At 35.3% G+C, this 26,784-nt stretch overlaps 3 protein-coding genes across 4 annotated transcripts; all 3 read right to left on the bottom strand.

The window, feature by feature from the left end:
• Positions 1-559: 559 nt before the first annotated feature.
• On the bottom strand, positions 560-6,522 carry LOC120011343 (protein DETOXIFICATION 43). 2 transcript variants are annotated; one of them, XM_038862472.1, is made up of 14 exons: positions 6,311-6,522; positions 6,047-6,219; positions 5,731-5,852; positions 5,046-5,318; positions 4,725-4,915; positions 3,785-3,920; positions 2,863-2,959; positions 2,623-2,723; positions 2,362-2,525; positions 1,703-1,774; positions 1,324-1,440; positions 1,142-1,237; positions 928-1,049; positions 560-804 (listed from the first exon to the last, which is right to left on the bottom strand). In XM_038862472.1, the coding sequence occupies exons 2-14, from the start codon at positions 6,121-6,123 to the stop codon at positions 741-743; spliced, it is 1,632 nt and encodes a 543-aa protein (XP_038718400.1). In that variant the 5' UTR covers positions 6,124-6,219; positions 6,311-6,522; the 3' UTR covers positions 560-740. The 2 variants fall into 2 exon arrangements, with proteins under 2 accessions (XP_038718400.1, XP_038718462.1); XM_038862534.1 differs by lacking the exon at positions 6,311-6,522 and having other exon boundaries at positions 5,731-5,952; positions 6,047-6,188.
• Positions 6,523-14,175: 7,653 nt separating this feature from the next.
• Positions 14,176-16,755, bottom strand: LOC119989794. Its single transcript, XM_038835534.1, has 3 exons — positions 16,229-16,755; positions 15,451-15,636; positions 14,176-14,556 (listed from the first exon to the last, which is right to left on the bottom strand). The coding sequence occupies exons 1-3, from the start codon at positions 16,694-16,696 to the stop codon at positions 14,269-14,271; spliced, it is 942 nt and encodes a 313-aa protein (XP_038691462.1). The 5' UTR covers positions 16,697-16,755; the 3' UTR covers positions 14,176-14,268.
• A 1,391-nt stretch (positions 16,756-18,146) lies between these two features.
• LOC120000466 (carotenoid 9,10(9',10')-cleavage dioxygenase 1) lies at positions 18,147-26,784 on the bottom strand. Its single transcript, XM_038848559.1, has 14 exons — positions 26,516-26,784; positions 25,841-25,911; positions 25,659-25,673; positions 24,490-24,601; positions 24,039-24,138; positions 23,487-23,549; positions 23,212-23,322; positions 22,938-23,122; positions 22,263-22,401; positions 21,180-21,297; positions 20,998-21,099; positions 20,432-20,683; positions 20,118-20,229; positions 18,147-18,431 (listed from the first exon to the last, which is right to left on the bottom strand). Exons 1-14 carry the CDS (start codon positions 26,741-26,743, stop codon positions 18,402-18,404), a joined length of 1,638 nt encoding a protein of 545 aa, XP_038704487.1. The 5' UTR covers positions 26,744-26,784; the 3' UTR covers positions 18,147-18,401.

The following is a 26,784-nucleotide window of genomic DNA, read 5'->3' as shown; positions in this document are numbered from 1 at the left end:
ATTGAACGCATTGTTGCTATGATTCAAAATAGGATTGCGACTCCCAAATCCTTCTACAGACAATGAATTATTTGCAGTTTTACTTGCTACAAGGGCTCATATCATCACAACGAGCAAGCGTAGGGCCTGTCAAAGCTCGGCTCGGTCCTGTCCATTTTCATCCCTACGTAAGACTAACAAAACATACGTAAAGAAAGACTAAAACTAACAAAACAAATGCAAATATAATCTCGCGAAAAAGAAGACGAGGACCAGGTGGACATCATGAGAAGGGATAATACAAGCATTGATGCCAATTCCAGGCTTCGAGAAGAGCTCGCGGAGAGCACATAGCTTCTCTTCTGGTATGGATTCTGTGGTGATGTTCCTGTGGAGTTCCGATGAAGGCTTCACAGAAATAGAACTGCAATTTCGAACAAGAAGCGGGGCATGTATGAAATCCACCCGGATAAGTATTTTGTCTCATTTTGAAACATTGGTTGATGACTCAGTAATAAAATTTCTTTTGGTGACTAATTTGTAACAAGTCGTATCCTATCTTTTTGATGCTGTAAAATATAATTAAACCAAAAACATACGAAAGCAACTACTAGCATATCATTAGTACATCCATCAAACATATGAAGAGACCTTAAAGAAAGTATTATTTAATAGGGTATCAAATATCACATCCAAAGCCAAAAAGATATGGCACTAGTGGTAGCAGAGTTTTTATCACTATGGTACAGAAATTCTTCAAGTTACACATTCTCTGACAAAAATCGACCTCTAAGAAAGCGCCAAGGTCCAGTTCCAGTTCCCATCCTGCAAATTAATAGCAGATTCAATATCAAAACAAAGTTCAGAGCAAAAACTACAAACATTCCATCATGAAAACCCACAAGTCTCTTTTGATTTGCAATGGTTGGCAATGTTTGGAATAGTTACCTCCACACCCCAACAAATGTACGCAGTCCCATATAGATAGTCAAAGCAATCCAGATTCCAACAAATCCGTCGCTTTTAGAGAGAACAAATAAAGATGCAATGCTCGCTATGGCCACAAGAACCTGAAGAGAAGTCCAACAAAGAGTTTAAGGAATTCTGGAGAGTTCAAATCATCATGCTTCCTTTAGGTGAAATTAATGCTTTCTAAACTCACCATGGAGTATGCAGAATATATATAGTCAGAAGCTCCAAAATTCACTCCATCAAAGACAAAAGCTATTGAATTGAGTGGTTGTGTAGCTGCGACAAACTGTTGGATAGACGGAAGAAATTTAGTTCAGTTAATGTAAGCAGCAGAAGGAATTTTTGCTTTTGGAGAATGTGAAAACAAAATACCGGGATGCCTATGCCTATAAGATGCAGAACATTAACGTCTTTGGAAAAGATTCCGCCTCCAAAGTGTAAACCAACTCCGACAAAGAGAGCAAGCCCTATACCCAGAACAAAACTCATCTGCAAAATAGCCATTTCTCAGATTAAGACTTTAAAGCAGTTGAAAGGAAATGAAATCCTAGAATAAAGGATAGGAATTCATATGGGGGAGGTGGGCTTATTTTTTCTGATCTTCATACAAGAAAATAACAAAAAATTTACTATGAGATGCAAATCACAAGCAGATGAAGCCTATTCTGGTGGTTGGCATCTAAGAACATAGAGAAACCTACAAAAGGAATGAAGCAGCAGTCCACATTCCTTGAACCACATAATGGCATACCTGTAACACACGGGAGGCAACAGCTGTCACCTTTTCATAGTCCTTCTCAGCAAATGCACTGGCCAAAATTGCCTACAAGTGAAGCAAAATATATGTAAATAGAAAATCCAACTAACGGCTCTTAATCGGTATTGGAAATGAAAGTATGAGAAATTTGTGTAAAATTTTAATACAAGGTTTATGTGTCATTTGAAATACAAAGTGAGCGAACAATTTCAGAAGGCATGTACTCGTCTTGAGGGATAGTTGTGGCTGTAAAAGTTTATTTGTACCCTGTACGGAAATCAAGAATATAATATTCTCTCCCCTTCCCATTTGCGCTCTTGATTAGCTAGTTGACATTATGTGATGGTTATATATTATAGTTTGATCCAACTGCCAATAGCCTCATACTGTTGTTTGCATTGCATAGGCAACTTCTATAGAAAATGTGAGGAACAAAGTAAAGTTTTATTGCTTTCATAGAGCTCTGGGACAGACAGCACTGAAATTGCATCATGAAAGCTATTCCAAACCTCTGAAGACATACCACATTTATGTATTATTCTATTTGATTACGTCTCAACTAGTTATTTGAGTGACAGTATCATCAAATGATTATATATATTACAACCACATAACCACTACAAAATTTAGAAAATACGGTAAGGTTTACTTACCTGTCCAGCAACAGCCAAACCATCAGCCAGAAGTGATGATGTCAACCAGACCTGCAAGCAAATCTGGAAAGCAGCCATAGGTGTTGAACCAAGCCTTGCAGCCATTGATGCTGCCAAGGTCACACAGATTGTCACAGCTATTACTCTTACTAACAACAGTACACCTGCATCCGAAGCACAGAAAGAAATTTTTATAAAAAAACATGTAGAAAATCAGTTAAACTTCATCTCAGGGATATAGGAAACAATCAATCCTCTGACCATTTTTGAGAAACCGACCAAACTGCAATTCCTTCATGCTAGGAGGTAAGAGGTCAACATCTTTCATCAACCTCAACAAGAGGATCAACGAAATCAAGTACCTAAAATGGTGATAATCAGGAAGGATAGACCAGTAAATATGCATTGCAACAAAAGAATTAAAACAAAATTTTATTTTGGAAAAGGCATAAATATCCAAAAAGTGATTAAGAATACCAAAGCAAGTATGATGCTACTTACTGAGAAAGAACATGTGCAATGGCTGCACCACTGACACCCAAGCGACAAACAAAGATAAATATTGGATCCAGAATGATATTTGCTAGATCTCCAGCAACTGTTGTAGAAAAAAAAAAGAAGATAAACCTGATTTCAATTCCTTGAATGCCCTGTTCGAAAAAATACAAATGCATACATTTATAGATCATTTACTCTTTACAACATTTCTTTTCTGACTTAGTCATATTCCTAGTTAGATCCTTGTCTAAAATATCTTTTCTCGCTGCAACTACCCCTCAATCAGAAACATTCCTCCATAAAAAATTTAAGGAGAACAACATGCAGTCGTGATGAGAAAGTTCTGGATATTTCCAGTTGAACTCTGCCTAATACTTCAATGTTTTGAAGTTATCAAAGCGAATGATTTAAAATTAACCAGGCAATTTCAAAAACCTTAACGCGGTATTTATAAACCTATTACATGGCAAGAATCATAGTCAATAATTTATTAATAACACAGATTCAAAAATTCTTTCGCTGTCATACTGTTCCTATACTTAATCATAAACGCTTTTACCGGTCTCAGGTTTCGTAATGCACTTACTGAAATATTTCATAGAATTTGAATCCTAATTTCCTTGTCTAGATCAGGTCACACCATGTAAGTTAAATCAATCGTATGGGGCTTATATGTGCTTGTGTAATTTGATAGATATATGCGCCATTTTTCTTTTAGGATATGTCGAATGCATATGTGGATCAGCGGATGAATAATGGTGCAGTCAGCTAACTAATCAGATTAGCTCTGCTTATGGCTGCACAAAGCAATATATTTTCCAAATTTCCAATGTAAATTGTGCCCCATGGTTTACTTAAATTTGAGAGAGCAATTTTTAAGGATGTGCACAAACAAAAACTGAGGGAAAATGAAAATCTCTCTAACCAGTGGCGTATAAAGGAGTTTTTGTATCCTTAAACCCTCGAAAGACCCCTTGCATGGCCAAAGAGAGGAGAACTGCAGGAGCTCCGAGTGATCTTAATGTCAAGTACTTCTGTGCAGGGGTTAGCATAGGAGAACCCTGTCCAGTAAAAAGGAGTTGTGGTCAATTGCCTATCAAATGCAAAGCTGGTGACAGCTCTATGTTGCAACAATTTAGTAGTAACATTAGACATCAAGTGGTACATTCCTATAACACGTATACAGCATTACTGCTCGTGTGAGAAACATTAGAATGCAACGGAATTAAATCATATAGATGTCGGTGTGTGTGTGTTCTTCTTTCACATTCCCCATTACTTCCCTAAAAAAAAAAGTAAAGCATAGAGATGGTAATGCAAAATTTTGTCTCAACTCTAAACAAATTTACAAGTGCAATACCTGACCTAAAAGGAATCATTTTATTTTGGGAATCAAATTATGCAGAACAGCTTCTCCATCTATAGAGTTTTATTGTCCGTGCAATGTTAGAAGTGATAATACCTGAGCTAAGGGAATCAGCATAGCTTTAAGAATAAATTTGCAGTAAACATTTTAAATTCCCATCCACTGCATTCAAGCCATATAATGTCATAAAAATCAAAATCAGTATAGGAAAACTGGAAAATAATAGTTCAGCCCAAAACCCACTTTTTATCTAGATTAGAAAATCTGAATGGACTCAAAATAGAAAGAGATGAAAGGGAGATGAAAGGGAAAAACCATTAGTTCTTCTAGCAATAGCTTTATCATGTAAACAACTGAAAATTTCACCAAAAAAATTATTTATCAAACTGATTTTGTGAATAACTGGAGAAAATGCATAAAAGATCAGAGGGAAGATCCAAGCAAGATGTATAGAGCATCCAAAAATATTCCACCTATAAAAGATATGGAAGAGACTTACAGATTTTACACCCATGAGGGATAAGAGAGTTTTTGCCCCAAATATAAGGAAAATTGCTTGCAACAGACCAAGAATTCCACCAATAACAAGTGCTGTGGATGCAGAGGGTATATGTCGCTTCTTACTGGATTTAAGCTTGCTAGTTTTGTTATCGATAACAGATGGAGACTTGCACATAACCACCTTTGAATCTGATGAAGAAATTACCCAAATCAGGAATCACAAAAAAAAAGATTCTATTTAAAGAAGTGAAAAGGAGCAACGATTTGAAATGCCATATTAACCAGAGAAATTAAATGAAAATCAAATCAGAAGAAGTACCATCCTCTGGCATTGAGTCTTTTGTTTCACTGCTTGTAGCTGCACCTTCTTCCAACTTTTCCAGCATGACAGGCATCACCTCTTTCATCTCAACAGACTTAACCGAACCCTTCTCAAAGTTCTCAACTTGCGGTGCTTTATCATTAATTCTAGCAATGGTGTCATCCTCAGCAACAAAAGAAGTTGTTATACTGACCAGTGGGAATACGGTCACCCTTGAAGCTTGATTGAATATGGCAATAGAAACTCCTACAGCAGCTAGCTCCACAGGTCCTGTAATGGGAAAAGCCAGCTCAGCTATTGTTGTACTGAAATCATTGAAACAGAAAACAAACCAAAAACCTTAGAACAGGTCCTGAAATTTTTCTCATGATTCATAACTGGGAGCTGAAGTCAGGTCATGATATAGTTGGGATCAAAAGAAATTTTCACTTGGTGGCTTTTTAGTTCCAGCATGCCTCCTTTTGAAGACGAATGAACTTAAACAGTCAAACCATATCCAACATCTTAACAGTTATACCTTATTGTCAATCAAAAGTCATTTCCAAAATCATATCTTCAAACATTTTAAAATTTATAAATTCAAATTCAATTAAACACCATACTGTCTCTCAGCAGTAATTTCAGTATAAATTTTGATAACAGAAATAAAAATTTTAAAAGAATGAAGAACATGAAAGCACACCTAAATGACCAATGAATGCCGTGTCAATGAGAGAAGCAACTGGGTCAGCAGCTAAAGCTAGTGCAGCAGGAAACGCAATCTGTAGTATCTCCCGACCAAGTGAGTCCATCTTGAAAACATTTCTGGAATTATATTTGTTGAATCAATGTTAATTTTTACTTTAAAACAACAAAAACATGTTAATTGACAACCAAGGTCCTATCAACCATCAACAGATGAAGCCTGCACATAAATTATGAACAAAAAGAAACGGATTGAATATCTCCTGGCAATGCCTCAACCTATAACGTGAGAAATGAAATCATATAACTTTTACCTTGCATCTTTAAAGAAAACAAAGAATGGTATCTTTGGGTTGCTTTGGGCTGGTTGTAATTCACTGTTCTCAGCCATGCTTTAATTGCTGAACAACCTTGACTTTAGAACAACAACTTGATCAACTTATGGATCGGCCTCAAATTTCGTAGATCACGAGCAAAACTTCACAATCTGAAGAGTACAAGATATCTGAATTATACAACCAGTCTCAATCACAAATCATAGACATAATAATTTCTTTCCACATTCAACAAAATCCAACCTGAAGAAGCAAGAATACAACTTCCCAACAAGAATATGCATAAAATGAAGTTCAATTCTTTGATTGAGATATTACAAATAGGACACAATAATGCAGTTGTGGTTTGGAAATGCCCGAGCCAGTACTCTTGAAGGGTAATGATACAGTATTTAAAAATTTATTTTCTCAATCAAGGTAGTTAAACCTCCCTCAGTTCTGCAAATAAAGACTTCTGTCAATGAAGGTTACAAAACCATGACATTTTATATAGCCAACCTTGTGAGCAAACTTTGGCTTTATTGAAATGTGTACAGGTACTTCCCTACCTGATTTGAATTAATTAAACTCTATGAAAGGACCTAAATTGACCACACAAAGGAAAAAATAAAGATGTGTCACTTTGCCTAGAATCTAAAAAATGCAGATTAACTCTCTGGTAAACATTATTCTATTTTTATCAAGTTATTTTCAAAGCTGATGACAAGTAGGTAAAACTTCAGAGGAGAAGAAGATATTTTGAGCTGTTCGCAAAATTTTTTAACTAAAAAATTGGTGTGGCATACAATAAATTACCACCAAAGCCTCAAACAAAAAAACATATGAAAAAATACTGAGTTTAAAGGGTGGCATAGGTAAGGAGAACTTGCTTGGAAATGTGGACTACAGACTACTACATAAATAATACAGACTACTACATAAATAATGCAGAAGCCTTCCTCAGTTGTGCTATTTTCTTTCCCAAATAAAGCTAAACCAGTGACAACCTACACAATGTGGACCCCAGGACTTATTGAATTCTATTAGAATTTCTAGCCCATACACATCAACGACAACAATATTGTCCGGTTCCCGTGGATACATTGGATCCGCACAGCTTTGCCTTCACAGGAGATCACCCATCCCAATAGTGTTCTCACATAAGCACACTTAACGGAGTTACTACGAGATGTGGTTAATCTCTTCCAAGAAAACGTGTTGCAGCTGGTAAGCTACTGGATTTATTTATATATGTTAGCAAATTCCACAATTCCAGTCCTAAAATATGTTCAATTCTTGAAGAAGGTAGCTCTCAAAGGTGGAACTAGAAACAAATTCAGGGAACCTTGTAAGTAGTCTAACAATCCAAGAACTGAACCATACTAGGTATGAATGTACATGATTGTACGAATTTCAAAGTTTCATGTGTCCTAAATCAATGGAAGGCACAATAAACAAACAATAATTGGATGAACCTCCTCTATGTATATCTAAACCAGATGACTAACATTATTTTAAAATTGAATAAAGGTACAAAAAAGTACCTGAATCGCAGACAAAGAAGACATGGCGGTTTCTTATCAGTTCAAGGAACTCTCGCGCCGCGAAGTTAGGTCGATCAACCATGTGCGTTTCAGTACAAAATTTAGAGAAATGTGACTCGTGTGATTCAAAAGAATAAAGAGAGCACTTCTTCTTAATCTTGATTAAGTTTTCGTTTCGGATTTCTGTAGGCTCATTGATAAGGCAAAATCGATTAGGTCTTTCTGGTAGCTCCATTGATATGAGCTCGATTGCTTAACTAATTTCCAAGGAAATGCAAAGAGAGGTATAAATAACTACTGATCCTTAACGAGAGAGAGACGGGTTCGATGAGAGAACGAAGTTTTCTTTTCCTATCAATTTTTCTCGCTAGCCAAACAGAAAATTTTAACGCACAGATCCGAGATTTTGCTGACGACATATAATGGGCCCACTTTTGTCCTTTTGCAAAGAATTCAGCTAGCGCCTCCTAATGGGCTGGGCTTAGTGGACCATAAAGCCTCGTAATCATAGATTAATCATTTGTACTAACGAAAAATGCTGAATCGGAGTGTTTTTTTTTTAAAATCTCAACTATCTCAAATGATGAGATAAACGCATATGATTTATATAAAATCATGGATCTCATATGATACATATGAAATTATGTGTATTCATCTCAATATTTGGGATAATTGGGACAAACAACACTAAGATCCATAAGACTGTTATTGTAACAAAAAAAAGAAATGAGAGAAAGAGCCGAACCCTATCTTACCAAACATGACAAAAAAAGGTTGGAGGGTGATCATATATGTTGCGAGCATGATTTTTTTTGAAAGGCCCTCAAGCCACACACACGCTAAACCATGCCCGAGAGGCATGAAGGCCACCATAGCGGATAGAAAACTACCCAAATCTCAACCCCTGTTTGATATATATATACTATGTAAAACGTCTTATGCCTCATGTTGATCCTCTTAACTTAAGGATGAGCCTTTACTACCATAGTATATCAAACCATTTAAGATTTACATCCATGAATGCATGCATTCCTAGCATGTATTCATGGATTGTTTTGTATTAATTAGAAACAAACTAAGCTTAAATTAGGAACATATATATATGAGAAAGAGATAAAGGAACATATATAAACACAAACATACAATCATTAGTGATCCATAATGCGAAACCTAAACCTATATTAATTAGGCATTGAAATTAAGGGGTGTGTGTGTATATATATATATAAATATACATATATATAGTGTTTAAAAGGAAATGATGGTACCTTAACTTGCTCTTTCTCCCTAATTTGAAAGAATGGAGAGACTCTTTCTCTATCAACTTCTTCCTTTCATAAGCCTTACCAAACCCTAATATTTAAACACACACTCTCCTTCAAAAGAAAGGGTTAAGGGTTATAAAGACAAGGAGAGGCACGATGTTTTCATCCCTCTTATTGTCACAATATGTCACCATGACAACATGTGTTACAAGTCTGAGTCATATACTATATTGAAAAACTTAAGCCCACCAATGTCGTATCGACACGGGTGTCGGTTGCATGGATATTTTGGAGTCACATATGTGAAATTAGCAAGTTTTGAGTGCTTTATCATGAGTTTAGTAGTTAGTGTGTCACTTCTTTTGGTGAAATGGGCTACGTAGGATTCCCATACAAAAGGCATGCTTGGGAAATCAATCAACTTTGCATGACCTAATTTTTTTTCTGGTTTTAGTAGCAGAGAGCAATGTTATAGACTCTCAATTTACGACCTTCATTTGACTTCTGATCTTATACGGTATATGTGATAGTCATTGATTAAAAGTATAAATGTAGGGTCGACTTAACATCCAACACTCTACATGTATTAAGGGTAAAATAGGGATGATAAATTGAGATTCTCAAGCATTTTTCATTAATCGCACATAGAAAGACTAATTTATATGTCTTAAAAGAGAAAAAAAAAAAAACTTGAGAGATCTAGAGAGAGAGAGAGATTATACAACATATCGTTCGTGCATGCATTTGTACACTTTTTAATGATTTCAAAAACGATAGTTTAAGACAAATTTATTGATATTTGTTGCATTTTTCATTAGTAGTACCTTAAAAAAAAGACTAATTTATATATCTTAAAAAAGGAAAAAAAAAAAGCTTGAGAGATCTAGAGAGAGAGATACTATACAAATTGTTCGTACATTCCTTTGTACACTTTTTAATGATTTGAAGAACGATAGATTAAGACAAATTTATTGATATTTGTTGCTTTGAGAACCTCTTTTTTCACAGGCTAACTTTTCAATGAGAGGAATATTGTGTTGTAAAAATCATAGTGGAGGGCCCCAAGATGTCAAAATATATATGCAAGAGAGATTAATTAAGATAATTAAGAATCTAGATGATAAGTTAACTTATTAATTAGTGAGTCCTAGTGCATGAAGCACCCTTCACTAATCAAGTTGGAAACTTATATAATACAACTTTTTTTTGTTTATGATTAGTAGAGACAATATTAGCTAGTCGTACGTCTTTCATCATTTGGCTTATGTTACAAATAGCATTAGATTAGTATTAAAGGTTTCTCATACATATATAGACATATATATATATATATATATATATATATATATATCTTAATTAATTTAATTTAACCTCAATTATAAGTATATGTATTTTTTGCATGAAGATATAGACCCACTTTTTGTGTGGAAAGAGAAGATGGAAAACTAAATCCACTTTCGTGTGGCAGCCACACACATTTCCATTACCAATCTTCCACTTTTTTCATTGTCTTTTCTTTGTGCACTAACTTATAAAAGCTTAATTACATATACTTTACTTAATTATAAAGGATTAGTAATGGATTCTTCTTGGTTTTGGTTAATTAATGTCTCCTTCGAAGCTTCCCACGTTCACAAATTAAACGATCTCTCATAAAAAAAAAAAAACCTAATTAAAATTTTGGATTATACAATTGTATTTTAATTTTGATGAATGTGTTCTTGGAGGACTATAGCTCCAAATTATTGTTGAGTAGAAAATATGAAATAAATTTGTGGTCTTTTCCCACTTATGAATAAGATGGAGTTCATGTTGGTCACCATGTATATATATATATATATCGCATGCTGTACTTGTCCACTAATTACTAATTAGTATGTCGAATAAAAAGAGTGCTCATAGAGGTCTGATTTTTGTTATCGAGTATGGTACAATTGCCCTAGTTGAGTGGCAAAACCTAGACTCGGATTCAAATCCTCATCTCTTCATGAAAAGAAAGCCCTAGACATTAGTGGAATCGTACTATAGCAACGAGTCATTTAATTTTTGGTTCGATTGTTGATTACTGTGTTAACTATTGTTTCAATTGTTGATTTAACTAGTTGGGAGCTCGAACAATGTGCGAAAAATGCCATTACGAAATTGCGATGACTTGGAGTGGGACTCCCACTCCTAGCATGTCACAAATTGAACTAAGGTGGTATAATAAAAAGGTAATTATAGACTTAAGGACTTGGACTCCCTTCATTGAGACGCATAATGCCCAGTCATATTTTGTCCAAAATGGCCATCGAAAAGGAAGACCCGAAGTTGGCCCGTTTTGCTCATTTAGTGTTACTGTTTGAAACAGTAACATATACATTAAAAAGTCCATCTGTATGATGTAATGCTAATATTTTGATTGTGTAATTTTATAGTTTCAAAAGATAGAGGATTAAGAAAATAAGTCAAATTATTTAGTGTAGATGAATTTATCTGCACTCAATATAATTTATCTTCATTGCATATAATTTATTTACAGTGTATATAATTTATTTTTATTGCATATAATTTATCTACATTTTATAATTTATCTGCAGTGCATAAAAACTATTTATTTGTAAAGTATATAATTTATCTGTGGTGCATAAAAACTATTTATCTGCAGCGTATATAATTTATCTGTAGTGTAAATTTAGTGCAGATAAATTTCAATATATACTAACAATAATAAAACTATAATAGATAATGCAGATAAATTTAGTGCAAATAAATTTCAATATATACTAACCCAACTCGACAGGGGATGGGCTTTGTGGTAGGCCTGCCTACGATAGTATTGGCCCACGGGCTTGCACGCAGGCAAGTGCACTCTCAATGAAAACACCAATGATGAAAACCCGCTACACTGGATGAGGACCTAACTCTCTATTGAAAACTCATGTTGACAATAGAAGGTTTGTCCTCCCTTATAAGCTAAACTCAAAACCCATCATCTTTCGATGTGGGATTCTCATTAGAGTTTTCTTTCTGGTGGCCATTTTGAATGGAATCTACCGGAGCATTGTGCATCTCAGTGAGGGAAGTCTAACGACGGTGGTGGTGTAGCGAACCGTCACCGAAATCGTATGGATTTGTGACATTTTCTTTCATGTTACAATTACAAACAGTAACATGAAACTGATATATAGCGAGGGTAGTGATGTAATTGGCATTTCCGTAGGTACTTATATGTCCATGTGTTTTAGGAGTGGACCTAGATGTCCAAAAGTCCTCTTAGGGGTATTGACATAGAATTTCCCCAAGATGAAATACAACCAAGAGGATTAAAAGAAAAACAAGAAAAAAGATAAGAGCACAAACGCTAAAACAGCAGTCGCAGGGTACTCTTGGACAACACCATATTACATTGGATATCGCCAGACGACTGCCGAAAGATTCCGTACTTCCCCGAATAACAAAGACTAAACAGTAAAAAAAATAGACAGATTACACCTTCGATTTACATCAAGGATCTTCGCTTCCCCTTTAATAAGAGGGGTTGATCTCCCTCATATCGTAAAATCCCATCACTATAAACTAAATATATGTCATCGGAGCACACCATAAATGTCAATAATCAAAGATCATAGACAGATGGAGGAGATCTAGAGTATGATCTCTCCTCCTCCGCTACTGTTTTTGAAGATGAGAGTTTAGAGGTTTTTTTTTAGAGAATGGAGGATTTAGTGTTTCAGAACTAAAATATTTATTTTTTAGAGTCCATTTGGAAGAGCACAAATCATGTCGAAAATCGTTAAGATTTCCATGCCTAGAAATGTCAACATATGGCAACACTATCATACGGTAATTAAATGTTAATCTATGTTTAATTAATTTATGCACTCTTAATAAGTGCTTTAAGACGTCCTAAACTCCTAATTAATTAAGCTTAATTTGGTCGACTTCACTATTGCTTCCACCATGTCTAGCAAGCTACATATATATGAATATTGTTTTTGTTTGTCTTGCTCAAGCAACATATATATATATATATATATATATATATATATATATATATATATATATATTGCTGATAAGTGGTTTCAACTATAAAATTCAAGACACTTGTATGGTAAGTTAATTGTTTTCTATGCCAACCACTCATATATGGCTAATTAAATCAAATTAAAGTAGCACATACATCCTTGTCAAAAGTTTGGTACTAAACCACTTTTAGTTTCCTTTTAGGTCAAAAATGTATAGGTACTTTTGTAACATATATATTAGAAAAAAAAAATCCATATATGGATTTTAAGCCCTACCATTTGAAAGAACATTATATATATATATATATACACACACATATATATTCCAAAAAGAGTAAGGAATACCAAATATATATTTTTTATGAACGTAAATATTAGTTATTTTTAGCATATGAAAGGATTCGAATCTTCAACATATTCGAAATCTTAAGAAGTGGCTACATTACATTAGGTCAAGAGCTCCTTCATGACCAAATATCATATATGGACACATATTTCTTTATTAATAGTTTGATACTCAATTTAACTTTTTTGTCATTTTATATATATATCATAGATTTGGTGAAGGCAGTGCGGTTATAGCCCACTAATATATAAACAATGTAGAAAACTTTCTATTGAGGATCAATTATAGTAATTGAAACCCAAAAGCAACTTTAAGGTTTGGTGTAGTTTAATTGAATATTTACTTATTTCTTTTCAAAATGTTAATTTATTGAATAGTACAATATATATAAATATATAGCCAATTGTGTGAGTGGCATGCACACTAATGAGGGTTAACATATAAAATTATAAACTACTACTTATAGTGTAAATTTGATTATATTTATATACCTCAAATTTTACACGGAGCTGAAAATATTCAGTTGGGGGCTTCGTAAAATTAGGGTTTCAGTTAATTAAATTCAATCTAAAACCGAAAAAATTAAAATAATTTATTTATTTAATTTATATTTTAATAATAAATACACATATAACCAAAAGAAATTAAACTCGATTTTAGGATTTTTGTATACAATTTTCATGTGTGATTGTGATTTTGGTTTTAACTCGAACCACACCGAATAATAATGGTTTGGTTTGAAATTTGTTGGAACCGAAATTTTTTGATTTTGCTAAAACCGAACCTAATTACCAAAGAAAATTACAATACATACTATATATATATATTAGTTACGACTCCAATATTGTTTATTGTTGAATATTCATACAAATTATATCTTAGCTAGCCAAAAATGAAGAGGGTTGATTTTGAATTCTCAAAACACAAATTCCTTTGTTCCTCCCCTCACCCAAAAAAAAAAAAAGGAAATTCTTTCTAACTTCTCTTTCTTTTTTATCCCTTAAATTGAAGTTTCTTTGAATTCAAAAGGCAAAACTAAATTATGATAAAGACCTTGGCTTCAAGACATTATGCAGTGGCTTTTATATACTTGGGTGTTCTGGTTTTTGTCATATGATCTACCAAGAATAACAAAGCAAGTAGCTTGGTGGTGGTACTTTGGCTTGATGAGGTTCCAAACAACCCTGAAATTGGAGCTCAGCCTCACCCGAACCACCAAAGGCAACCCATTTCCAGACTCCAGCATATCCTGCATGTTCCTCCCTGCACCATACATTGGCTTGTTCCTAGTTCCCACACTTAGTTTGAACAAACTCGAACTCTCGCTCGTAGTATATAGTTTTGATCCCTACAAGTTCAATTTGTATCATATGTTAGCAATCTTCCCTGTAACCATTCATGTGTAAAACAGTCCACATGCCCAAATACTCTTTTTTTTTAACCGACGGACAGTCCAACTCAACATGCCTTTCAAATAGCTGAGTGGGCATACATTTCGGGTCATCATAACAGTTCTCATCACGTTGACGATAAGTAAGATTAGGCCGAAACTCATGCGGGTAGGGGCTCGAAAGTGGGACAAGCCAACGAAACTTGGATTTCACAGAGAAATATCTCAATTGGTTGGTTTAAACTCTCAATCTCAGGTACGATGGACCCGAAGTTTGAAGAGATAACCAACTAAACTATCACCTAGTGATTCCACTTGCCCAATATGATAAGTTGTGCGGTTGTGCCTCATATTTTTATCGCGGAGTGCCTCATATTTTTATCTAACCATTATGAGTAAAAGAAGTATCCATGGGCTCAATAGGATTAATTGTGGGTTAAATGAGTCCACATGCCCAATATGATAAATTGGGCCCATACCTTTAGGGCCCAATAGGATAAGTTGGCCCTTATAATTTTCTAACGATCATGAACAAAAAACATATATGGGCCCAATAGGATAATTTGGGCCTTATTATCATGAGCTTTAGAATTGGGTAAAACACAAAATGATAGGGATTCCAATAGTTGTAGTTGGTATCCTAATTATCTTAACTATTAAATTGTACACATAAGATTTCACATGCATAATGTGTGGCATGTAGAGCCCATAAATTCATTTGAATCTTATACGTCTAACTGTTGCAGTTGGGATAATTAGGATATCAACGGTTGGATATTTATCAATTTCGTTAGTATTACTACTATATATAGAGAGTGTATATAGTGAGAGGTTGATTAAAAGAATGCTTACATGTGATATTGCGAGATGGAGGTGTGTAAACGACAAATCCAAGATTGGAGGATGAATGTGGAGTCCAAAGAGTTTGGACTTGTTGTCTACTAGAAGGTGCATGGAGCAGTTGCAGGTCAGGATCTTGGTTGCAACACCAGATGTATCCACTCCTTCACCCAGTACAAACTCTGGCATCCCTGCCATCTACACATTTTAAATCCAAATGAAAGTGATTACTTTAATTGTTGATCATAATTCCATGGAGTTCTTTTGAGTTTCTCTAAGCAATAAATATTTTTTGCTAATCAATGAACATGGTCTACACCAGCATCAATCATTTTTTTTATAAGCACCAGCATCAATCATGGATGATCATATTTTGAAAGCTATACGTTTTTTTATATACTGAGTACTTACCCAACCCAACATGTATGTCCTTTAGACAACTACGTGGGTGTAAATTTTGGGTCGTTATAACATCCACGCACCACACTTGCGTCAAAAAAAGTCTCGACCGAAACCCATGCTGATAGGGGTCCGAAAGTGGAATAAGTCTGCGAAACCAAGATTTCACAAGGAAATATCCCAACTAATTGATTCGAACTCCCAACTTCGGGTACCATACTCTCTAAGTCTAGAAAGATAACCAACTAGTCTATCACCAGTAATTTCTCAAAGCTATCCATATATATAGTGAAACTTAAATAATTGCACACAACAATTTGTAAGTGTATTTAGATTGTATAATGAGAGAATTAACGGAAGTAATATGTAGATATAGCGGTACATTACATACCTTGATAGACACTTTGGGTGGTGGGGGATTTGTGGATAGGTAGAAAACAAGCAATGCCAATCCCAAGCTCACCAAGATCCTCCAACTTAATTGCAAAGAAACCCACAAACATGAATATGATTCCCTAAAAGAGAAATACTTAATCCACTCGTAATAATAATCTTCCTCTTCTTCTTCCTCCTCTTCCTCCTCATGATCGATGATGATCAAACGATTCTCCGCAATCTTCTTCTCATCGTTCAGGAAAGAGTTATTGGAGCCGAGAGAAGAGGAGCAGCGAGAGAGCGCGTAGCCAGAGACCACAAGCATCATCTGATCATCATCATGAGATGTGGTGTTGTTGTTGTTCTTAAGGATGTCAATGCTGTTTGCATGAGAGATTGAGGAGGGGCTTTGCACATAGTATGCATATGGATAGGCTTGGAACTTCAAGGCTTCTTGGTCTTCATGACTTGTAGTACCCTCCATTTTTTGAGTGTATGATAGTGAGTGAGTGAGTGATTTTTTTCTGACAAGAGAGATGGGGGCTTTGTGGGGTGTTTAAAAAGGAGGATTTCTTTAGCTTTTTGGGGATTAATTGAGATGGTCAAAGTTTTTTATTAGGTTTTGAAAGTTGCTTTCAAGGAAAGGCTCTTCTTAATTTTATTGTAATGAATAGAAAGGAATTGATTCTATGTTGCTCAATTTCTAAGCAACAATCAAATGCTATTATTGGTGATCATAATCACACCAAGAAAATGTGTATATACATATACACATATTAGGGCATTTCAAATGGTTTATATAGTTTAAGGATCAAGTTAGTTAGTATAGTAGTCTTACGGATCCTAGTATTTTTTTTTTTCTAGCTATCCCAAATGTTGAGATAGACGCACACGATTTCATGTGAATCGTGTAGGGTCGACGATTTCACATGGATCGTGTGCATCAATCTTAACATTTGGAATAACAGAAACAAAATACCGAGATACTTATCATTTTCGTAACTAGTACCCTACATCATTGTATAAAGAATCATTAGGCGACCACACGTTTATAATAACAGTGCCTATTTCGATTGATATCGCTATTTGCAAGAAAAAGGTTTCAATCGTGTGGGTAAAAAAAAATTATAAGAGGGACAAAAATGGAGTCATACTATACAATGGTGGGTGCCAAAAGGAAAAAACAAAAAATAGAAGTCTAATCCGTTAATTAGGGAAAAGCCACTTCACGTTATCCTAGGTGACTAGTAGTTGTCGTTGCTTTACACCGAATTGTCTCTCTTTTCGTGTATAAGGAATGATAGCAAAAATTGAGCATGCTTTTGCTTTTCTTTCTTATTTTATAGATATTTTACCATTTCCATTTATTAAAAAGAAAGAAAAGGTTTTTTTTTATTATTTATTTATGGTTCTAAAGGATAAGGATAATAATGGGCATATTCACAATAACTTTTTTTTAATAATGGGATGATTTTGTTGACCATTGCATTGGTTTTTTTTTTAACAGGGAAATAGATGGGAAAATTCGAACTCAAGACCTCTATAAGATATCACACACATGAATATCATATGAATTATTCATGATTCAATTAATAAGGAGATTCGAACTCGAGATCCTTATGAAATATCAATCACATTAGTTTCATCTAAACTACTCTTGGAATTGCATTGCTTGGTTTTGAAGGAGATGCTGGATTGAAATATAAGAGACCATATATGGTCATGATTGGGGGTACATTACATAATAAAATTAGGGCAGCTTTTGCTTTTGTACCACGACATTATATATATATATATATATATATATATTGCAATCCTGATCATTAAAATAATCATCATCATCACTTTACCACCAGGACCTTCTATTTAAATCATGTTCAAGAAAACACAAAATGAAACAAGGGAAAAGAAAATAGCAAGGTAGGGAATGTAAGTGATAAGAATGAGAGGCAGAAAGGTACAGCGTTTATTATGACACTGTCACATACAAAGCATAGAACATACTGTAGATGTAACATATAGATTATAAGGTTGAGGTAGAATAATATTGACAAATAAAGGTCCCCAGTAATATTATGATACTTGTGGGAGAATAAGCTGTTGAGGTAAGACATCACATATACTCTCTGTACATAAGAGTTGACAACATGAGGCCCGTATCTCTCCTGCATCAAAGTTTAGATCACTCATCACATCTTTCCTTGTTCTTGAAGTTGCTCCTGGTTAATGGTTCAGGAAAATTTGTATAAGCATCAGCCCAGGAAGCTCAAACAGAGCAAAAACTAATAACTAAAATGGAAATCAATTGTGTTGAAACCAGCATCCATCTCGCATTTGGGAAGGAGGAAATTTATAGAGAGAAAAAAAAACCGAGTCAAATCCATGGAATTCATTCTCAATAACCATGTGCTCAGTAAAGTCCTGCAGAAAAAGAGTGTAGGGATACTTCGAGATTTTCTTAGATTAATCTTTTCTGATACACAAACTCCTCAATCTCTGGTGAGAACAACAGAGTTATTACCTGACCCATAACACCACATCCAACCAAGTGAGGAAGTCCATTCTATTAACATATTTGAATCGGATTTTCTTTTCGTAAGTCCTACGGAGACTCCTATTACATAAAGCTCTCCGATGTTGAGATGGATACACGAGAAGACCAAGTGGGTGTAGCCTTTTTCCCACCCAAAACTGATGCAGACCTTATACAAAATGGAATTGGCTCTAGCTTCTCCCAAGTGCCCGATCCTGATGAAGGCAAGGCATAGTGCTAAGTCTTTTTCCTAAACTTATGAACAAAACAAACTTGCTGCTTAACCAAATCAACTAAACTGAGAAGCCTCCACATACATAGAATTTCTCAGAGGAATTATTGGTGCCGTCTTGAGAATGTGACACTTTCAGAGTGCTGTCACAAGGTTTACTCTAACCTTACACAGACATAGGGTTCTTGCTATAATTCGAAGTTTTTAACTAAATTCTAGAAGCTGCCAGCAGGAATGCGCCACTGCTATGTAGCCCCAGATACTACCAGAAATGAACCCACAGAAAGCAGTCAACATATCAGCTCCTTTGGAGATTTATTCTCACTATCAGGTGTTCCCTCTAGAATCTTGCAAATGCAAACTTTCAAAATCAAATTTAATTTGAAGGCAAGCCATCTCCCCCTCTTCAACTAATTAGACAGTTCCATGTGGTCAAGTAGCAAGTGTAATTTATTTCCTCTACTTGCTCATAGTGAAGAAATCTGCGGCCACATCATTCAATTGCTTCCTTACTATTATTGTTAATTTGATTCTTTATGTTTCTTACTAGAAATCTCCACAAGGCAAAATCGAATCTAAATGGGTTGTTTAACCAAAGCAAATCTGTAAAGTGCAGTGCCACCATATCAGATAAATGGCTTCCTCCTCGGCTTATTCTCTATATAAGGTTCTTCTAGCAAATGAACGCTAGAGAGGCATTCTCTGATTTGAAAGTAGCATATCTTCACCTCCTCATCTAATTACACAATTTCGTCCATATGCCAACATAAGTACAATGAAGTACGAGTGTACTATTGTTTCCTTTTTTATTTTTTTATTTTTTTTGTGGGAAAGTGAGACTTGTTTATAAATACTTCCATCATTGAGTGAACGAATCTATGTGATCTACATCATTCAATCTCTTCCCTTTTGACTATCACCTTCTAGTCATGCTGATTCATTATGCTTCCTTTCAGAAATCATGATCATCTCCACTTAAGCCTATCAAAAATGTTCTAGAACATCTCTTCAGAACTCTCTTAAAATTTCCAAGCTTCACATTCAGTAACAAACTCTTTGGAAATAAAAGTGATACGGGCAAAAAGAGGAGGTAAGAAAGAAAAGTAACTGAGTTTCATAGTGCCACTGATTAATACCAACCTCAGTCACAAAGAATGCATGGAACCCGTATGGAACCCTATGAGGCAATTCGATAACTGCAACAGGATCAGATGACATTGTTTTTGCATCAATCACGTTCACATATGATTTTCTGCATGGTAAGAAAAGAAAATTAACTAAGATCAGACAACAAGCCTGCTTCTACCTAAAGGGCAGGATAGACAGCGAAGATTGTGAGGAAACTGAAGCTCATTATTAAGTTGGAATTGGAACTTGGATTTTAACATTAAATCACCAAATCATTCACTAAAATCAGTAGAGGAAGGATGTAACTTGAGAAGGGGATAATTTACCCGGTCTCCTCATCGTGCATGAAGAATATCAAGTATCCATCATCTTCTTCAGATGTCGTGCCAGGCACGCAAGGTACAAAAACAGCCTCTGAACCAAATCTTCCAGGGCCTAGGTCAACGATACCTTTAACATTTCCTCCAACTTCAAGTTCTGTTTTTCCTGCTTCTGGTGTGGCATGCAGATCGAATTTAATGACTCCTTTGACCTTTGCTATGTTGTCCAAAATGGTTCCATACACATATCTTTGTTTCCTGAATATCCACACGACAATAGGTATAAATCCAGGAAAAGGAAACACATTAACTCGTCATTAAAGAGTCTAATGACAAAGTAGGAACCCCAGTTAAAAGAACAGCAGTTTTATCATTTACTTCAATTGTAGCCCTTGTTTTGGTGGGTGAGGAATGTTCATTTATTAAATATGATTGTTTTTTTTTTGAATAGAATTAAATATGATTGTTTTCGTGTATTTGCAATGATAAACAAATTTTACTGAAGAAGGGTAGTCTAATTTAAAAATAAAAAAGGGGGAAACAGTGAGAAACAAATGACATAGCAAATGTACCTGCCAGTGTAGTTTTCATTCACCCTTGGAAAATCAACAGAACCTTCTGATAATTTCCTTTGTGAAGCAAGACCTGTTTTCATGTTGAATCTCATTTCATACCTAACAGAAAACGCTGAAAATTAGAAATATGCATTTGCACAACAATTTAAAAATTAGCGGAAGTGTCAAAGTTCACCTACAGCTCATTGCCAAAGTTCTCAAGCTTCTCCTTGATATTCCCGCTGACCATATCCAAATCAGGCTTTTCGATGCGGCAAGTGATCAAAACAACATCATCCCCCTCTTCCCAAGCATTGGCTACCCAGCAAATGGTCGACAAAAAAAGTCAGATGGGTTGGTGAAGATTGCTCATACTCTACATGTTGCTTAGAGTGATAAAGGCCATAAAAATCCATAATTCCATAAAGAAAGATTAGGCAAAACAACACAACCAAAACAAACAAAAAAAGATCAGGCAGAGCTATGGGCATGTTCCAAATGGTAATAACCATATTTCCTTGAAAGAAGGAAACAAAATGCTGGCTCTATGGCCTACACCCTAAACCCTAAAGACATATATCTAACTTCCGCAATTAACCATATTATCAAACTACACAACACCACAGAAGTCTCCTAATTTTTATGAATCCTGATGTAATTCATCTATGTAGATATAAATGGGAATCAGTCTCGAAAGGGCGTAATTGTCAAGAACATTCTAGAATCAGAGCCCGAACACTTTGCCACAGATGTACAGGGTTGACACACAAACATATATGAATATGAACACACATTTTTAGGTTTCAGTTCAAGACTCATCCTCCTTAGGTAAGTGTCAAATAACTCAGATTCAGAGGCCATGATCATACTTCAAGAAATCAGGCAGAAACAACAGAGAGGAAAATCTAACAAAATCTCAAAATCGATAAGAAATCATTTCCACTTTTCTTTCAGAAAAGAAGCAGATAATGCGAGCCTTTGTATGAGCGGCACCAACCTGAGTTGGAGGTGGATAAGGAAAAATGTTGAGATATCAAAAATTAAGTGACAGGAGCAGAAAAATATAACATGAATTCAGCTAATTCATATGAAAATATCTGCAAAGCTAAAAATGGCTTATTTGGGGTTATGGGGCAGCAAATCAACCACAGCTGTTGATAACAGACCTTCATCAGTTGATGATATGACTATACAAATATAAGAAAAATTGATCCTCATACAAAACATCAACTCAAGGATAACATTATTGGCATTTTATAAGAACTGGAAACAAGTGGACACACCATTATGGAATATGAAGCAAGTTGGAAGCTCGAACCATCTGATTAAGAGCTCATCTTTTGCATAACGTGGAAGTACACCAAAACGACTTTTCTTTGTTTCATCAAATGAGAATATCAGCTTCTTTTCTTTAACCATTTCCTGAAAATTGAAATAACATAAATATATAATTTCACAAAGTCATAACAGCCACACATAATAAAGCAACCAATTCACGATTTTGTCCTATAAATTATCAAATATTTTCCACCTTGAGTTTGGGGTAAACTTGTAAATTACTATATTACTTTTGGCAAATCCTTTTAGAATAGAACCCACAGTTAATGTCCAGAAGCACAGTTAACATTATCTTTTCAATTTAATTCCTTTTATTCGCACTTTCAATGACTTTTCTTATTGATGTCAGACACATTCCTAATGAAAAGTCAAAGAAATATAAGTTGATGTTCCCTTGGTCAAATAGACGTTCTTGATTTTCTTTTCTCAAATTTTCGATTGCAATGGTGCTACAATCAACAAATAAATAGTCTGTTGTTGGGTCCTTAAACAACAAAAGAAAGAAGTTTGTAATGTGCACAAAATTTTACAGGCAATTCAATGATGTTTCACTAAGGAATTCGGGTAGTTTCTGCCACGGATATATCACAGAAATGCAAGAACTTGAAGGTTAACTATACCTTTGGTTTAAAACACAGAGGAAGATCCAGGAAAATGGCATAGTTCTCCGTAATAGCAAAGTCATGCATCATGATGGGTTCTGATACTGTTATTGGCACTGGATCATGCATGAAACCATCCTTTGAAATAACTCGATATGTAATATATGGTGGTGTATGAGCATAACAAAAGGTGAACATCTCTCCTGCAGGAAGGATTCTCATACATCAAAAGGTAGAACCCATAAAAAAAATCAAACAATCAAAGTTCACCAGAATGGATATATATTATTACCAGTTAATGGATCAATCTTCGGATGAGCTGTGAAGTTATGTTGCAATCTTTTGTCGTAATCCAGCATGCCAAGCGTTTGTAGATCTCCATCTTCCATAACTTTAACAACATCTGCATAATCGAATGAAAAAGTCTTAGTTCCACAGAATGCAACCAAGATGTAGCAAATAATTTGATTTCACTGGAGTTTCTGCACATTTTCTAGACCATGTCAGGAAAGGAGAGAAAAAAAGTCCATAGCCAGAAGTAAACACAAAGATAGAAGAGATGCTTACAAGGTTTATCTGCCTCCTGCAGTGCTAAGAGTTTTCCATGGTGAAATATGAGATTCGTATTACCTGGAAGGCATTCATATCCAATCAGGTTATCTCATTTTCAAGTAATTTTCATTAATATTACATGGACACAAAACACTGCATGATGTGCCAGGAGAAATATGGCGTAACATGTTCATGGTGCCTATGAGAATTGGTTCAATGCACATTGCCAAGAAAAAAGAAAGTCATGGCATGCCATGGAAGGTGCATCACATTTGCTAACAAACAGCATAAGACTTTTGCAAAATAAGAGCAAACACATTTCCAAGTCGAGGGGAATTTTCAGGCTGAAACAATGCCTCACACTTTTGGTGTAAAGACTCAATCCTATCTTTGCATTATCATGAATTAGGCTGATCAGACAGTGCAACAAACAATTGACTTATGTACCACATCATGCAAATGCAATATGATATATTTATGGAAATGCAGCAGCACTAAGTCGCCAACAGTGCAAATCATAACGAAATTCTCCTATCTTAGCAGAATCAACATACTCATCAAACAAACCTGTGCCATTTCCATACGACATATCCAATACTTTCAATTTGGCTCTTAAAATTTGCATGTTAACCATGATAAGTCCAAACAGCCCCTTGAGGTCTCCAATCTGTAAATGGTGGGTTAAAAAACAAGATAATGATATCGACAAAGAAAATATAAAGTGGACAGATGCATATTGTGTGCGACTATAGGATACTCTTGAAGCTACTAGCTACAGGATAAACTCCAAAGTTTTGAAAGATGTCTACTGGAAACTCAAGTTATATTGGATCAAACTTACATTTTACCTCCTCCAGTATCAGACGAGTGGACAATTGGTATTAGTGAAAAAAATAAATAAATTTAATTCCTTAAAACATTTCAGTCAACAATATTAGTTGCGGAAAAGGATTTGTAAAATCATCCTACATAGCACAAAATTATATATTTATATACATGTATATATATATGCATATACCTTCATGAATTTCGCCCTGCCAAAGAACTCTTCCTGCCTAAGACGCGATGTCCTTACATAACGAGAGACATATGTCGCTTTTCCGTCTTTGATACGCAGACCATGAATCATGCTGCAACATTCACACCCATATACATTTACATGTGCGAGTACACACACATGTGTATATAAACTTCATACCAAGAACTAAATGGATATTGAAAAAAGAAATAATGCAACATACAAAAAAGGATATATTACTAACACAGCTGTCCAACCATCTTCATTCTAAAACAGCTTTGAAGGCATGTAAAATACAAAAAAGGATACAGTGAACAATAAACATAAAAAATGCAACATGACAGATTATAAACAACCTTAATGTCTGAATAAACTAAAGCAGTCTACCAAAGTACATAGACGCACACACACATATCGGGAGAGAGTCCATACATAATTCACCAAATCTACCCCAAGTAAATATCTCCATTACTGATGTCCATAAAAAAATTCAAATGAAATAAGCCAACCATTCTAGCGTTCTACAGAACAGCTCAGCTAACATTTATTCACATGCAAACACACAAAAAGGCATGCCAATTTTGATGGTCATGTAATATTCCAACAGCTAGTTTTCAATATTCACAGAATTGCCTTCCTCAGAAGGAAAGGAGAGTGGCTATAGAGTCTTAACATGCAATTTACTAACATCTTTCACTGCTAGTTCTTACTTAGTACCTCCAACCAGAACAATTCACACACTTGGGCCCTCACTTTTTTACCTCTCCAAGCCAGTGTCTCATGGATGCTAGAGAATCAGGCCCAACAACCCTCCTTGCAGACCCAGCATGAGCACAGCCATGTTAGCCCAAGCCCAAAAGAAAACCTGGTGTTTTGATTTTGAAGTGCTAAGCCCACCCTCATAACTAGCATTTATGCTTCTTATCTAAGCAATGTGGGACTCTATCATGTTACAACTTCCTAAGTAGCACTTTTAACATGAACATACATATTCCAGTAAATGAATACTTCACACGGATGAGTTACTGATGCTATAAATCTTCAGATACTAACAGATGCAAAAATGGGCAAGTGGGGCAACTTAATACAATTGTTTCTATAACATTAATAGTACTGAATGGATCAAATCAGTAGTTTCATTATGAGTCTAGAGAAAGAGTTTCACGTACCCATCTCCATCAAACCTGCACAGACACAAATACAGGAATCAGCTCCAACTTCACCATGTTGATAACCAGATCTCCACTCACAAAAGTAATGGACCACCAAAGTAAATAAGAAAAGAAACATTTGCAAAGCCCAAGTCAATATCAGGCAGATAAATACTTTGAAACAGGGAGCTAATACAAACCAGTGATATCCAGCCACTGGAGAAAACTTTGGGTTAGGACCCACCCTAACAAACTCGCCATTAAGGCAATCCTGAAACACAAAAATTAAGGTGGATGTCACAAGGAGTAGGATATACATCTAGACCAGAAAAGAAATTAATGGAAATCCATTTGCACACAATAAGAATAATATACTACAGTCAGTTTCCTTATTTAAAATAAAGAAAATAAACAAAATGAACAAGTATCAAGAAAATCATTTCAAAATCAAGTTTAAAAAAATCCCGAGATAACAACAAACATTCTGTGACAAGACAAAATTTACAGCTCGCTCATTATCTAAATCATTTCTGCTTCTTGAAACAATTTCCCCCTTCCTTTTCTTCCAAGACAGTGCATGTAGCCTCACATTCTCTAAGCGCGAAGGCACGTTTTTCTCTGTCCCCTATTTTTCACTTTTCTGTATCATTTCGTAACAACCAAACAGAACCTCAAGCGACTGCTACAGGAATACCGAAATTTCCTAATTCTATAATCTGAAAATAAATTAAGAAAATCAAAGTCAAAATCGTCTTCGCTACACTAAGGTCACTTCGTTCAAAGTGTCTCCAGCAGCCCAAACAGCGTGAATCAATCACCAACAATCGCACAAAAAAATCTCTCCCTAACACACATAAATAGTGAATTATGCTTACAGGGAGGTGGCCTTTAACAGGGAGGTTCGCAACAGGAGGAGTCTCGTCAGAAACCGGACCAAAATTACCGGAAAGGTAGTGCTGAGGCTTGGAGGTATCGTACATCCACTTGACGATCAGACTCTCCACGAAGTCGATCAAGCGAGAGGTCAGCCCTTTCTGCGGCTTCGGGTCAATCAGCACTACGCCGCCGTCGCGGTGGTCCTGCTGTTTCTCTACCTCCATCATCTTCTCTCTTCCTTTCTAACTTTCAAGTAAGGGAGTGACGG

The sequence above is a fragment of the Tripterygium wilfordii genome, chromosome 1 (genome assembly GCF_013401445.1).
Source record: "Tripterygium wilfordii isolate XIE 37 chromosome 1, ASM1340144v1, whole genome shotgun sequence".
In the NCBI taxonomy this organism is placed as follows: domain Eukaryota; kingdom Viridiplantae; phylum Streptophyta; class Magnoliopsida; order Celastrales; family Celastraceae; genus Tripterygium; species Tripterygium wilfordii.
The sequence above is the reverse complement of the archived record's forward strand: the minus strand, read 5'-3'. Positions and strand labels throughout refer to the sequence as shown.

Excerpts from the sequence above, each read along its gene's own strand:
- LOC120000466 (XM_038848559.1), bottom strand. The coding sequence starts at position 26,743 with ATGATGGAGGTAGAGAAACAGCAGGACCACCGCGACGGCGGCGTAGTG. Across the intron at positions 23,123-23,211 it reads GAAGATTGATCCATTAACTG|GAGAGATGTTCACCTTTTGT; the intron begins GTAATAATATAT and ends TCCTTCCTGCAG. Across the intron at positions 20,684-20,997 it reads AATGAAAACTACACTGGCAG|GAAACAAAGATATGTGTATG; the intron begins GTACATTTGCTA and ends GTGGATATTCAG.
- LOC120011343 (XM_038862472.1), bottom strand. The coding sequence starts at position 6,123 with ATGGCTGAGAACAGTGAATTACAACCAGCCCAAAGCAACCCAAAGATA. Across the intron at positions 2,960-3,784 it reads AACTCCTTTATACGCCACTG|TTGCTGGAGATCTAGCAAAT; the intron begins GTTAGAGAGATT and ends TTTCTACAACAG. Across the intron at positions 1,238-1,323 it reads TTATAGGCATAGGCATCCCG|TTTGTCGCAGCTACACAACC; the intron begins GTATTTTGTTTT and ends TCTATCCAACAG.
- LOC119989794 (XM_038835534.1), bottom strand. The coding sequence starts at position 16,696 with ATGGAGGGTACTACAAGTCATGAAGACCAAGAAGCCTTGAAGTTCCAA. Across the intron at positions 15,637-16,228 it reads CACCCAAAGTGTCTATCAAG|ATGGCAGGGATGCCAGAGTT; the intron begins GTATGTAATGTA and ends TAAAATGTGTAG. Across the intron at positions 14,557-15,450 it reads TCCATCTCGCAATATCACAT|GGATCAAAACTATATACTAC; the intron begins GTAAGCATTCTT and ends TTGAACTTGTAG.